Here is a 14,932-nt window from a genome sequence, read left to right as displayed (position 1 = left end):
TTTTCTAGCGAAAGTTCGCTACTCTCTGTTTTATATTATCCAAATCGACCTCGATTTTGAAGTCACTTAACGTAATTCTTCAGCCAATTTTGTCAGTTTTTATTCACGCTATGCAGTAAAAAAGACTAAGTTCACTAAATTCTCACTGTAAACTTTAACTTTCAATCTCTATGTCATCACTGAAGTGTCCGTTTTAAAAAGGTTGAGTTCACATGCATGACCAACGTTCATTTTGTCGGTTCAGGCCGTCTGGCGACAAAGGTCTAAAAGGTAAGCCTTCCTCGCTTTTCGCCAGGATCCGTTGATGTTGGGTTATAGTTCCAGAGGAATTTTAAACATCACTGATGTCTGTGGTACAGTGACCGCGGACTATAGTGGACTCTAGTATAAGGGGAGGACCCGCCCGAAAGGGGTACATTTTTTCAGGCTGGAGGTATATAAAAAGGATGAGAATTTCACGAGCTGAAGTAGAAAAGGTTAGGGAAACTGTCATTTAGGTATTTTACATACATACATACACATACCGTGACATAGTTTATTTGGTAAAGCACTCAGTGGCAAGACATTAAGTCCTGATGTGGACCTGCGCTATCTAAAATGATCAATTAATACACACCTAAATATTAAATAACAACGGATAAATAAATAATGATACATGTAACTAAAAGGGCTGTTCAGAATATATCTCGAATAGAGATGCAGTGTTTTCCACTTTAAGCCTTATCTGAAAGGGGTACCATTTTCTATGGAAGGTATATGAAAGGGTTACCTTTGCTCTCAACAACTTCGCGATTATTCTAATTTGTACAATGCGGCTGAACTATTCTAAAACAGAATTGGTAAGAACGGCGACCAAGTTAAGGCAGATTCACTGTTACGTGCTAACGTTCTCCACAAAACCTTGAATTTGGTCAGTTCACGTTGTTGTTTTATCGAGGACGGCAAAGAAATGTACCAAAATTTAAAACGGACGTCAGGAGCCCATTATAATGGGCTCCTGCGGACGTGCGGGCCGTTGTTTTTCTCATTAAATCCTATTGTTTTACGACGTTCTTGTTGCCATCGCCGTAGTAGCTGCTTAAACTCCCTATTTTCCACAACGCGAGCAGAAATCATTATAAGAGTAAACTGGATCGTCAGTGGATGGTATAAAGTCGCTGGCTATGAGAGACCTTTAGATTACAGAACGAGTACAAGTACGACTACGAGATTTGACTTCGAGTTTTTAGCGAAGTACTAAGAAGAGATATATCACAGAAAGTTTCATTTCACTCTTTACGAACGACGAACTTGACGCAGTTGGTTTGAATGATGATAGTTAAGCCCTTTCGTGTTTCCAAAAAGACGAGATCACCTACGTTTCGATGACTCGTTTTCGCCACTACGAGATTCTTACTAAAACTCGTAGTAAAATGACGACAGCTATCTCGTTTTCCCGCCAAAATGACACTGGTTCACGCGCGCGCACTCTGTGTTTATTGGAGAAACTCGTAGTCGTACTCGTGCTCGTACTAGAATCTAAAGGTCTCTTATCGTCTGTCAGTTAGTTATTGGCTGTGGAGACTGTAAAAGGTACTTGGCGCGCAGTTCGATCCGTTTATTCTGTTAAAATCCGCATAATCGGATTAAAAAGCTGAAAATTGAGTCGTGTAACCGTTTATAGAATGAAAAGTAGTAGTAGTATTCAACCATTTGAAAGGTTCTGTACTTAGCCTCTTCCAGGCGTTGTTAGTTGGGGCGCAGCGCGGAAAACGGCGCGCGAAAAAAAAAAGAAAAAGCGCGCCCCAACTAACTGAACGCCCTGAAGAGGCTATTCTGTACTTAGCCTTATTTTATAATGGTGACAAGTGGTGTTGTGGAAGCGAAACGGTCAATTCTGTTTTTCTTTACAGATGTTGGTAACCACGCCTGAAAAAGAGGGACATAGTGACGCGGAAGAGCACTGGGGACGTGGCACTATCTCAGCTTGTGAAGTTATTAATCATTGATGAAGCGCATCTGTTGCATGATGGCAGAGGCTCAGTTATCGAGTGTTTGGTGGCTAGGACGCTGCGCCAGGTTTGTTTGTCCCCGGTGTTAAGTTAAATGAATAATACATGGTTTATAATACATAAACTTGTAAATTTGTACAGCGCAGTTTGTACAGCGCATAATTCCATGACGAGATGAAGAAATACGCTTTACAGTATGGGAACACTCCAGATCGAATTGGAATTTGGAAATGTTGGTTTTTCAGCAAGAACTAGAACCAACAACAGACTCAACCCATATATTATAGTTTTAATAAGTTTTAATAAATCGCGTGAAAATACCTTCGAAATTGGGGGGGGGGGGGGGGGGATACCGTCCTTAAGTTATAGTTTTAATCTACTGTGTAACCATCTAACTTTCAAGGCAACTGGATAAAAGTTTTAATAAATATGTAAAACGTTGTTATAAAGTTCTTATAACTTATATCTTCTTCAATCGTTTTTGTAACAATATCGGTCAGTCCTGAACTGTAAAAAATGAAACGACTTGCAGAAATTCAAATGTTTTTTCCGACAGATTCCAGGCGTTTCAGAGTGAATTATTTTTCATTTGTTGACCAGCGCGGCCTCATAACTTGTTGAGCGCCGTGGAATCGAGGTCTTACTCTTGAATGATTCGGTGGAAATCTCCCAGCAGGCGGTCTGTGCTGGATTCCAGCTTGGCCGCGTGGTCTGAAGCCTGGTGCTGGACGTGGTGACGCTGGCCTATAAGCAGGGTCCATGGCGGGCGCATTACTATGATTGGGGTGAACGGCTGCATTGCTCTGAAAATTGGAAGGAACGAACTCTCTTGCAAATACGTTTAAAGAACGCTCAGATTTAGCGCTTCCAGTGCCTCCTCTGTTAGGCACTCCCGCGGTTCCTCCACGAGCTCCTCCAGAAGATGGGGCAAATTCTTTAGCCCTTGCGTTTAATCCAACTGCATCTTCAACTTCACCATCAACCCCAGTCTTTTCTCTCTTTTTTACAGCAGCGGTTTACTCCACCGAATGATGCTAGCAATTCTGGAAATCTTGTTTTCTGAGGGATAAATTCGGTAGCTTCAGCATTCAATCCTAGTGAACAGCTTTTGGCGGAACTCTTCTCAGCTGGAGTTGCGAATACCTTTGTTTCAAGCCTGATGTACATTGAACATTCTTTTGCTGAGCTGTCAATCAGGAGAGGGACGTCACTAATGACATTGTTGAAAGGTTCCACCGCTGAGCTTACTGGTGTTATTTCTGTGGATACCTCATGGACAATCCCATCGACCATCTCCTCTTCAAGGGGAATCTCATTAACAATCTCGTTAACAGCTTTCTCCTCGATGGCGAACTCCTGGGTAGAGGCGCAAACAGTTTGTTGCTTTGAAGAAAACTCTTGGGCGACTCCACAGACTATCTCATTTTCGAAGGGAATCTCTTTGACTTCGCTGATATTTCCGATCTCGCAAGCGAACTCAGGCACCGCAGAGTCACTGCTGACAGTTTGTTCTGCTAGACTTAACTCCTGAGCAATCCCGCAAACCATTTCCTCTTCGAGGAGAATGTCTCTCACTGCACTGACATTTTGCAGTTCGGAAGCGACCTCAGGCACCAACTCACTGACAGTTTCTTCTTGCAAACTTAACTCCGAAGCAATCCCACACACTATCTCTTCTTCCAAGGGAATCTCTTTTGCTGCACTGGCACTTTCAATCTCAAAAGCAGGCTCAGGAATGAACTCACCAACAGTTGGTTCTCCTAAACTAAACTCGTGCGTAATTCCACAAACTATCTCCCCTTCCAATGGAATCTCTTTCACTGCACTGACACTTTCAATCTCGAAAGCAAATTCAGGCACGAACTCGCTGACACTTTGTACTTCTAAACTGAACTCTTGTGCGATCCCGTGGACTACCTCCTGTTCGGTTTGAATCTCTTTGACCGCGGTGACATTTTCAATCTCGGAGGCGCGCTCGTGCGCAAATGCGTCGGCAGTTACTATAACAACAGGGATTTCTTGAACAATTGCGGTGGCCGGCTCCACATCATTTCTTGTAAATGTTGCCATGGTCGTTATTTCCATTCCTTCTGTCTTCACACATTCTCTGACACTGTTATTCTTCAAGCTGAAAATTAAATAAATAAGCGAGCGTCAAATAAATGAATGAAAGATTCCAGTCGTGGCAATGTTAACTTGGCGCGCTGGCTACTGTTTTGATTTTCTTTCCTTGCAACGCTATCTTTTTATGGTCTTCAGTTTTCTGTTTAATCTTGGCGTGTTCTTTAAATACGTGTCTGCGATTTAGTTTTCAAGGTAAAAGCATGCCGTGTGATAGTGATGTGAAGATGGGCCATATAGAATGAATAAAATGATGCTGCGATAATTGGATCAAAAGAATCTCTTCGACGAAGAAAAAAAGCTATATTACCCCAGTAACAAGGCGGCTAGTATAAAATTTTAGCTCTTTGAAAATTGATCTGAATTATGTGGTTCCTTTTTAGATAAAATAATGTAAAAACTAGAAAAGAACGTGCATAACGCGAGCCCTTTTTTTTCAAATGTTCTCCATAGCTCTTATTGGAAAGTCCACGCAGATCGGCAAATTACCTTTGTTGAAGAATCATATTCGCCATTGTAGCTGAATCTGTTCCAAAAAAGCACTTCCACAGCTTATATGCCGCTATATAACTACACCAGAAAGTAGCAACAACCATCTTGGTGCTTTACGACAAACTTTTAAACCTCCATTGTTTACGACAGATGTCGTCATAGTCATAGTCGTAAATTCGTCATGAGCAGAATAGTGGAACGTAGCGCACGCTTGCAGTCAGTGATGACTTTTGCATCTTTTATCAGCAGAATTTGTCGTAGTTCTTGGAACTTACGAAGTCTGTTTGCTTTAAACTTTTAGAGGAAATCATTTACTTAAGTAATATAACTACGTGGCTAAGATTGTTGGCGAGAATCGATTGCGTTTAGCAATCTGCTGACTCTCCGCTCCGTAACTGTTTGCCGCGCGCGTTTTCTTGTTATTCTGGAGAGGTATAAAAACCAAGCCTCAACAGACTTACCCTTAATTTTGAATGAGTCTTCATATAGGAGATTTTAAGTGTCACTTCTGGTAACTCTTGGGCAGAGGGCGAGTAAACAAGATGTCCACCTCTCGTTTGTAAACTGCGAGATTGGCGAGAAAGCAATTTGCGAGGAACATCCAGGATAAAACAGAACACATGTACACTTACAAAAAAAATTCAAATTTAATTCAAATTGGTAGACTTGTAAACTTTATTTTGCCATTGCCTTTGATTTGATTAAATGAAAAGGGTTAAATGGGAACTGGTCTTTCAGTCTCCTAAGCCCGGGAGAATATGGAGTGTTTTCACATGACGTCACGGCGGCCATGTTGGTGTCCCAAGACAAAGAAGTGGCCGCCATGTTGGTGTCCCAAACTAAACCTCTGGGAATCGAACTCTATTTTTATGCAAATACTTTCTTTTGTTTCAGTAAACCAATATGGCCGGTAGTCACGTGAGTGAAAACGCTCTATACCTTCTACTAGAGTTGGATACAAAAACGAAGGGTCCGTCATGTTGCTGAGGCAACTGAATTTGTTTCTTTTTTGGACGGCCCTCGTTCACACTGTAACAGTTTCAAAAGCCTCCATTTGCTATTTGACCGAAAGTGTAGAGAAATATTTTCGTTCACACAAGCATTTTCGAGTCATTTTATTTGCTTTTGGTTTAAAAGCAGAGAGGCCTTCATTTTCCAGTCGTCTCTGTTACAAGTAAAGAGATCTTAAAGGTTTTGATGCCTGTTGTCCACTTGACAAACGATTTAATTGAAATCGTGCATTTTCGAATTCAGAAGTCTTTACTTTTAAAAGCTTTTTTAACGTTTCCGTTTTCATCCGCACACTAACTTACAATCTAACTTGGCCTTAGGCCAGAGCTCAATGCATTATAAAATTATAAAATCACATGCATATGTAATTGTACTTTGCATAGGTAAATAAAGAGTTTTGTTGTTGCAAATAATATTGTTGTTTTTATAAAGAAACTAAACTTGAACAGTTCCAACGTGCTGAAATGCACATCCTGTTAAAGAAGAAATATTCGCCGTTAATTAATTAAAAGTCGCTTCTCTATCGCTTTCTTCTGACATCTTGTTTTTCATTGCTTAAAACTTATCATCATACATTACTATACCCAAGAACAATAGAAAGATAAAATTTAAACCAAGGATAAATTTGAAGCACAACATGTATACATAGATAAATCTACCAGAAATTTTTGAAAAGTTGGCCAATGAAAACTTCTTTAGTGCTTTTCTTGAAACGACACTGAATCAGGGGTTTTATGTTCCCGGGCAGGTTCAGAATCGATTTGGAATGATGCAAAAGAGAGAAAAAAGGAGAGATTGGAGGGAAAAAGTCATGTAACCTTTTGTTTTCATATTGGTAACTTTTGAAGAGGTATATATACTTTTGCTTAGTTGCACGCGCACTCGGTGTGCCTGCCGCAGCGATAACCGTTTAACTTGACAAAACATAGGTGAGCAAGAAATTTTTTTCTCGTCTTTTTGTTTAAGTCATTATTGTGATGTCAAAAGAGATTAAATAAAAGTCTTTTTAAAAAAAGGCGGTCAAGCTAGCTTCGCCTTCAGTTACTGGGAGATAATAAAAACTTGCATTCAGTTCTATTACAGTAAATGACACGCAGGATTTTCTCCTGTACACTCTCCAATTTTATCACTGCAGACAATGCAGATAACTGTTCCTAATGTAGACAGTTTAGATTGTTGTTCAGTCACTGTAGACAAAGTAGATCGATAGCCGTTCCTACTGTGACAGTATAGTTAGCTGTCCCTATTGTAGACAGTGTAGATTGTTGTTCCTCAACTACTGTATACAGCCGTGTGAGACAGTGTAGATAGCTGTTCCTTATGTAGACAGTGTAGATAGCTCTTCCTGTTGTCTAGCAGTGTTCCTACTGTAGACCAAGTAGATTAGATAGCTGTTCCTTAGATAGTGTAGATTGTTCAGTCCTATTGCTGTTGTAGACAGTGTGCATTGTTGTTCCTAGAGTGTGTAGATAGCTTTTCATATTCAGTGAAGACTGTATGCAACTATACATATTGATACACTGTAATGGTACGTACATAATGAAAATTATATTATGAACACTTTCTTTAGGCCATTGAAGTATCAGGGCTTGAACAATCGATGAAACTGATGATCGGAAAATCAATCGATGCCAATTAATCGATTGATATTGATAATCGATGAGCAATCGATGCACAGGTTTTTGTGATTATCGATTTCATCGATTATCAATTTTTATCGATTATCAACGCCAATCGATCAGTTAATTGACATCGATTGTCATCGATTGGTTCTCATTTTTGATGCGTTTTATTTTCAGTCAAGATTTACAAAAAGAATCTGAGTCCAAACTGTGGCCTATAGTTCTCTTGTGACCGGTGGTACCTGTGTTTCGGACAGAGGCTGTACATGTTGTGTTGTTGGCTTTTTTCCCGCGCAGCTCTAAGTTTCTCGATATGGTCTCTTTTTTTTCCAGCTTTTACTATACGGCTCACCCATTTAAGCCTGCATGCAGTAAACTTTATTCATTTTTTACCCTGTTTAATTTATGCACCTTTGTTGTGACAAAGAAGTAATAAAGTGATTACCGAAGCCTATTCACGTTTATTCTGGTTTATTTTATTACAATTCAGTATAATTACATCACCCTCACTCGTCTCCAGTCACATCTGCATACAAACAATCCGGTAAACGAATTCAAATCTGAAACATTTGTGCGTACTGCGAGAGCGTACCGTATTTACTCGAATAAGCGCCGCGGCGCTTATTTAATTTTTCGTGTCTCCTGTGCGGCGATTATTCGAGGGCGGCGCTTATTTGAGGGCGGCGCTTATTAAAAGGCTCATACCACAAAGACAAAACATTTTGATTGTACAAGCAAACGCTGACAATCTCCTTACTGCAACAGTTACAGGGAAGAGAAAGAGGGAGGTTGGGCTTCTCTTACCGGCAAAGTTTACAGCCTTCACGCAAGAACTGAAGAACGCGAACATTTTGAAGAGAGAACTAAATGAAAGAGCATCAAGACATACTCACTTCGAACTGAAAACATCACTATTGATGAAAATAAATTCCCATTGTTGGCTTAGAACCGCATTGCAGCGATTACAGTGTATTTTTATCATCTAATGGAAATACTCAAATAATCGCCGCACCGGTGCTGCGGCGCTTATTCGAGGGCGGCGCTTATTAACCATTCCGCTCCATGTGCGGCGCTTAATCGAGGGCGGCGCTTGTTCGGGGGCGGCGCTTATTCGAGTAAATACGGTATACGTACATGCTGGAACGTGTGGAATACCAATTTTTTTTTAACACCAATCGATGACAATCGATGAGTTGCGACCACTTTTGTGTGATTATCGATTGGTCATCGATTGACCGATGCCAATTAACTAACAAGGCATCGAGTGTCATCGATTGATCGAATGATCTTCCGATCATCGGTTTCATCGATTGTTCAAGCCATGAAGTATTTCTTAGCCTACCCGAGGAGGTAGATGCTTCATATATGATACCTTATAGTGTACCGATATATCTGGGAACGAGATTTGCGCTTAAGCTCAAGGCGCGGTTTCATAGTCATGTTGTCCAATATTCAACATGTCTCCTCTACTCCGTGTTTTGTCTTCGGGCTGGAAACCGTGTTTTCGTTTCCCCATGGTTCATAATCACGGCTATAAAACAGTGGACTATGCAGTTTCCTTTATGATTAATAGGAGATTATTTGTCCAAAGGAGAATGCCTGAGCTTGTTTACTTACAATCGTCAAGAACGATTGTTCTGTCATCCTCTAGAAATAATCTGAGAAATGAACAGGACAGGATCAAGCGAGAACAACGACAGCAAAATGTGTTGCTAGTAAACGAAACAGGAACTAACTTGGGAGAAAAGTCGCTTGGGGAAGCAATAGACATCGCACGAGAGAAATCAATGGAGCTCGTGTGGATCAACAAAAACAACAAAACTGGAGCTATGCCTGTGTACAAGATGATGCGTAAGATATCACAGAAAGCATTAAAGTCATTCAAAACAAAGAATATTGAACTGAGTGATAGAATAGAACCTCGAGACTTGAACTTCAAAGTAAACCAAATTCAGAAGTGGTTGGAAAAAGGACATGATGTGAGAGTTTGTGTGAAGAGCAGGGGAAAGAGTGATCAAGAGGAGAAATGGAAAATCATCAAAAACGTAGAACAAGGAGTTGAGGAGATGGGTGTTCCCATAGCAAGGCCTAAAGAGGACACTCCACTACAAGTTAGTTGTACTTTTACACAAAGCAAGTCTAAGTCTGATGAACTTTAATACATAAAATTGTGTGCCTTTGGGAACTGATAAATACAAAATGAGGTTATGAGATTATGTTTGTTTCCTGTGGCTTCCGTTTTGAATGCATTTGTATTCATTTGGTGGGTTGCATCAACACTATACAACTGAGCTGTTTTTGTGCACAAGTGGATGTAAGCCATGTTGATGTGCAACCTATATAAGACTATAACAAGCAAGCATCTTTCCAGGAAATACAGTTGAAGCTCTCCTTGCGACCACTCTAGAAAGCAACCAGCTCTAGTTACCTCTATCATAGGCCTTATCACAGTTTTCGATGCCATTTTGACGAGTTGGCAAATACGTCTGAAATAACAGTGTTTGTATGGAAATCCGATGTCAAAAAATTTTCATAAAACATCGTTTCTGAAAAATTCATGAATTGGAAACTTTCAGCACTAGTAAAAGGATTTTAAGAAAAAAAATTAGAGGGATGTAGCTGTGCTAGAAAGCGTCCAGTCGTGTTTTGAACTTTCCTTACATTTGTCTGTATAGCAAACCAGCCGTGAACTACTACTAAAAATAGTCTGCGGGAAAAAATACAGACAAATGTATGGAAAATTCAAAACATGACTGGATGCTTTCTGGCACAGCTACATCCCTCTAAATTTTTCTCTTAAAATCCTCTGAGCAGTGGTTTCTCCACCGGACGCAACACTACGAAAGGGTTCTCTCCCTTTTGGTGTCCGGTGGGAGAAACCACTGCTCGCTGGGTAGTAGCTACCCTGCAAGAACATTTTTCAAGGGGACCCGTTTTCATGTAACTGGCTGACACAGAAATTGATGAAGGATTTGTATTATATACTTAGTTTGACAGACATGTTTCTAGGTACACAAATTTCCTGTTTGCCACACGAATATTTTGTCAGTGAGGTCACATATTAACTAATTTGATCACTTTTTGTTAATCAGGCTGCCAACAGGGATAGCATTTCCTGTTTGTTAAGTGTCTATAAAGATGTGACAGATCTTTTTCAATGACCAATCTATTAAAACGTGGACAAAAAACATGCACCCTTTTTGCAGTTTCCGTTTAAAGGACCCTAGTCAGCCACACCTTTGTTTTTGTTTATATGCGAGAGTTTGGCTATTATATTTTAATCTGAGCATGTTGAAATGAACGAAATCACTGTGAAACTACTAAAGATAATGAAACATTTTCAGGAACACAACTTACAGTAAAGCAATAAGATTTCGCTTGCAATATCAATAATTTCGATGACATCGAAAATGGCGAAGGCTGACTAGGGTCCTTTAATACAGGTTTTTAACAATAGAAATGACCATAAAAGTCAAGGTTAAGGTGTCTGCGTCTGCTTAATAGAGGTGTCCGTTCAATACAGGTATTTTTTACAGTAAATGTGGAGGAAAAAAGAGGGGACTTGTGCTGCTGTCCGCTTATTAGAGGGTGTCCGCTTAATATGGGGTCCGCTTATACAAGTTTGACTGTAAAAATTATTTTCTACTCACATGATGGTCTGAAAATTTTCATCTTACTATTCCAGCCTATTTCACAAAGGAAAAATAATTACATGTATTTGTCAAACAGGAATCTTGTTAGAATGTGAAAACAAATCTGAATTGACCTTGATGGTTTCTTGTCCGGTCATCGAGGCAATGAAGTAAGCTCCAATTTTGGGATTTGCGATAGACATACTGAGCACCCCACCTTCAGTATCATGAGTACAGAACCCACTGCCAGTATGCATCAAAACTGAGTAAGATATAATTGTCATGTGACTGTGCCTCCAGGGCTTACTTAACAGTGGATAAGGCAAATATACAGCTAAGAAATTGGCAGAAAACGAATTTGAGAAGTTTTCTCCTGCAACTGCTTAAATTGAATGTTAGGTTAAAAAAATTAACTTTTTTTCATATATATTTTAGTTTGCATGGGGCTGCAGGAAGACAAATTTGAAGAAAAATCCTGAAAAAAAATCCTGATTGTGCAGTCTTGAGATGAGTATTTAGTTTTGTCAACTAATTGGCCACCGTAAAGAGATTCAAGAGCCGTGATGTTTCAATTGTTAGACCTTTATCAAGGAGAGCGTCATAGTCATGATTTGCTCTGACAAAGGGCTTGCGCTCGAAATGTCTGACAGCTGACTGACTATAAGCTCGAATGTTTACAATTAAATACTCTGATTTCAGGGGCACCCAACGGATCGTTGCGGTAAATTATCTTGATACAAATGTCGTTTCGGATACCGCAAAAAGGTCAACTAAGATTTTCGGAAAGGAAATAAGACCTAAGGATTACGGGAAATAGACAAAAATGCCCTGGTAATTTCGAAAAGACTCAAGTTCCCCTAGAATGACCGAACAGATAAAAATATTATAGCGCGGTCTAAAATGAACCTACAGAGCTTTAAAGGCACTCCACATAACCTAAAATACGTTTCAAAGGATCTGAGAGAAAATTGTCGTTGGGTGCCCCTGTGATTTGTAGACATGTTTGGGTTAAGGCCGCGGTGGACAGGATTCTTATCAGAATGTATTTATTTAAATAATATGCACGAAGTCAAACGACTAAAACCGACAAAAAGCGAAATATTCATGAAAATGTCTCTAAAAATATTCTGTTCTGCCTCAATAATCGCACGTGATTTATTTCGCGTAGCACGAACTTTTTGTGCATTACTAAAATAGGCCGTTTGAGCGTTTTAATATATATGCAGTGAATTTCAAAGTATTGTTGATTTCTGCGTGCACTTATCTATGGCCCGTGCAGTAAGATTTTACCAAAATTACCATAATCCAGGTTTGAATTAATCAGCTCCCTCGTGTTTGCTCGGAAAGCCTTCGGAAGCGTAAAAACAAGCACTTTTGTGTCCAAGAATATAGCGCGGACAGACAATTTCACGAGTTGACACGGCAAGATGATAAACTAGGCATATTGTAGATTGTCATATCATGGGCCGAATTTTAAAATATTAGCCTTAGAAGGTAAGATTGAAGCCTTTGAATTTTAGCATGATAGATTTTGCGCCTTTAAGGGCAAATATTTCTTAAGAAGCTTGAAGTTAAAAAATCCGGCTATGATATGACACAATAGATGTTGTAATAGATCACTCAGTGGTAAAATCAAATTTCTCTGCGTCTTCGTGGAGGAGAAAACCTGGACACAAAATCACGTTTTTAACAAATTTAATTTAAGTTACTTTCTGTATTGCCCTAAGACGCCATCTACACATTATAAAACGATCATAGTGCACTTTGATCATTCTCCAATACGTCTGCTACGTTTTGGCGAAATCGGCTTTGAACTGCTCGTGATTTTAGGATTTTAAAAGTGGTACCCCTGCCAATATTTTGCCTAATGAATATATTCATGGTCAACGTATCCACCGCGGCCTTAAGTAAGAGATAAATACCGAGAACGGAGGTATTAATCCATATACATCCCGACGGGGCCGTAGGCCCGAGGGATGTATATGGATTAATACCGACGTTCGAGGTATTTATCTGACTTATTTCATGAAATTATTCCTTTGTTCAAGGGGACAAACGCCGGCTAATTAGTACCGTCACACTTAGGTGAGAAACGGAGAACAATAGAAGCAACCTGATGTGTGCGTTTCTCGCAGTACTGCTAATGTAAATGAGGGATTTATCTGTATAAATCCCTCGTTTCAGTTAGTTTAATATTCATGAAGTATGTAAGTTAAATAAAGGATGTTGAATAACAGAAGAAAATGTGTGATTCATGAAATAATTGACCATTGGAACTTTCCCAATTCCGTTTACTACCTAAGGAAACCCAAATAAACCTACAGGGCCACACATTCAATAAGAAATTTGGAAAGATCGGCAGTTTAAAAACAACAAACTAAGAACTGGAATTTTCACAGTGGTCCAAGCGAAGGTCAACAAGGATTGCCAAGCATATCTATTTCAAGAGTTATTGTTAAAAGACCATAATAATCAATCAACTACACGACAACACTTATAAACTACTAAACATTTGTGTAGGATAACCTAGACCTTGAATCATATGATCAACATGACGGTCACAAGTTCTTAAGTAATGCAACTAAAGTATCTCGACTCATTAAGTAATCAAATTAAAATAAATATTATTGCAATTTGTGACTACGATGAAGAAAAAGAATATGGCGGATGACGAAGAAAAAGAGACACTCGACCGAAACCTTGACGCGGTCAGCCCCGGGACATCACGCGTAATTACAAAATTCCACTTCATAACATCAGTCCAACTATGTCGATGGCAGCTATTTTAATCATCCAGGAAATGGGAATTCTGTTATCAGTTTTGGAGGATCATGGATCCAAATTGACCTCCATTTGGAAATCATGAGGTAATACTTACATCATATGACAGCATCATTTCCCATTTCAGATGTCAAAGGAAACATCTTTTTACGTACCATCCCTCGTATAATCAATCCTCTACTGAGTCTCGTTGGCCGCAGAACAGGAAAAAATGCCTGTATGACAACATGAGTCGTGGGGCTATAGCTTTTTGCATTAGTTTTCAGTTCCTTTTTTTGTTTGCGTAATTATTTTGTTCTGAGAGGCGAGTGCTCATGTGATTTTGTTGACAAAACTTTGTTGGTTTGCTGTTTTGCAAGATATATATGTTCATTTACCGGCCGGGAAGTCCGTATTGGGAAAAACTGTGGCCGAGGTCTTCGCTCGTACCCCATACTGGGGTCACAGTTTTTCGTATATCTACCGACCTGGGCCGCCGTGAATAACATGTTTATTTTTTCTGTTCTTTTTTTTTTTTTTTTTTAGTTCTTAAGACGATCGAGGCGAATCGGTTTGCCAGCAGTCCACGCGTACTATGTCTCATTGACATTACTCTCCTATTTATACATTATAGTTCTAATTATCTCCTGTTGTATGTTTTGTTATATGTTTTCCATATTGATGTATTATATATGACGGATAATTTATTCATATATACTTAAGACTTAATACTCCTATTTTCCGTATTGTACGACTTATTAGGGACTTTAAGCAACCACGACGGCAACGCGAACGAAAACGTCACTTGAAAATATAAGTTCCCGTTACTTGCAGTACTTCTCGGTTATTCCAATAATTCGTTCAACTTGTAAAATATAGCCGAACTATCCTGGAAAAGAATTGGTACGAAAGGCGTTCAAGTTGAGACAGAGAATGAAAAATTTGCCGTCATGTGCTCACGTTCTCCACAAAACCTTAAATGTTGTCATTTCACGTTGTTGTTTTCCCAAGGACTGCGAAAAAATGTATCAAAATTTATAACACACGTGCAGCGCATTGTTTTGCTTATTAAATCTTATTGTTTGATGACGTTCCCGTTGCCGACGTCGTCGTATCTGCTTAAACTCCCTATTCGGTATCTTTTACACGGCTCTCTGGAAGAGCATTTTAATGAAAGGGATTCCGTGTTTAAATAAATAAAGATGATGATGATGATGATGATGATGATGATGATGATTGTCACCCCCAGTAAAATTTTGCTTATTATCGACGTGCGTAAACCTCAGAGACTAACGATTAAACA

General features: G+C 39.4%; 2 protein-coding genes across 3 annotated transcripts; one reads left to right on the top strand and one right to left on the bottom strand.

The window, feature by feature from the left end:
* Window positions 1-2,868: 2,868 nt before the first annotated feature.
* Window positions 2,869-5,196, bottom strand: LOC146457860 (uncharacterized). Its single transcript, XM_085091534.1, has 2 exons — window positions 4,602-5,196; window positions 2,869-4,119 (listed from the first exon to the last, which is right to left on the bottom strand). The coding sequence occupies exons 1-2, from the start codon at window positions 4,706-4,708 to the stop codon at window positions 2,970-2,972; spliced, it is 1,257 nt and encodes a 418-aa protein (XP_084947660.1). The 5' UTR covers window positions 4,709-5,196; the 3' UTR covers window positions 2,869-2,969.
* A 3,453-nt stretch (window positions 5,197-8,649) lies between these two features.
* On the top strand, window positions 8,650-13,099 carry LOC146457859 (uncharacterized). 2 transcript variants are annotated; one of them, XM_085091491.1, is made up of 3 exons: window positions 8,650-10,442; window positions 10,744-11,876; window positions 12,844-13,099. In XM_085091491.1, exon 1 carries the CDS (start codon window positions 8,695-8,697, stop codon window positions 9,394-9,396), a length of 702 nt encoding a protein of 233 aa, XP_084947617.1. In that variant the 5' UTR covers window positions 8,650-8,694; the 3' UTR covers window positions 9,397-10,442; window positions 10,744-11,876; window positions 12,844-13,099. The 2 variants fall into 2 exon arrangements, with proteins under 2 accessions (XP_084947617.1, XP_084947616.1); XM_085091490.1 differs by having other exon boundaries at window positions 8,650-11,876.
* The last annotated feature ends 1,833 nt before the right edge of the window (window positions 13,100-14,932 follow it).

Source organism: Pavona decussata, unplaced genomic scaffold (assembly GCF_977016875.1).
Source record: "Pavona decussata unplaced genomic scaffold, jaPavDecu1.1 SCAFFOLD_237, whole genome shotgun sequence".
Lineage (NCBI taxonomy): Eukaryota > Metazoa > Cnidaria > Anthozoa > Scleractinia > Agariciidae > Pavona > Pavona decussata.
The sequence above is the reverse complement of the archived record's forward strand: the minus strand, read 5'-3'. Positions and strand labels throughout refer to the sequence as shown.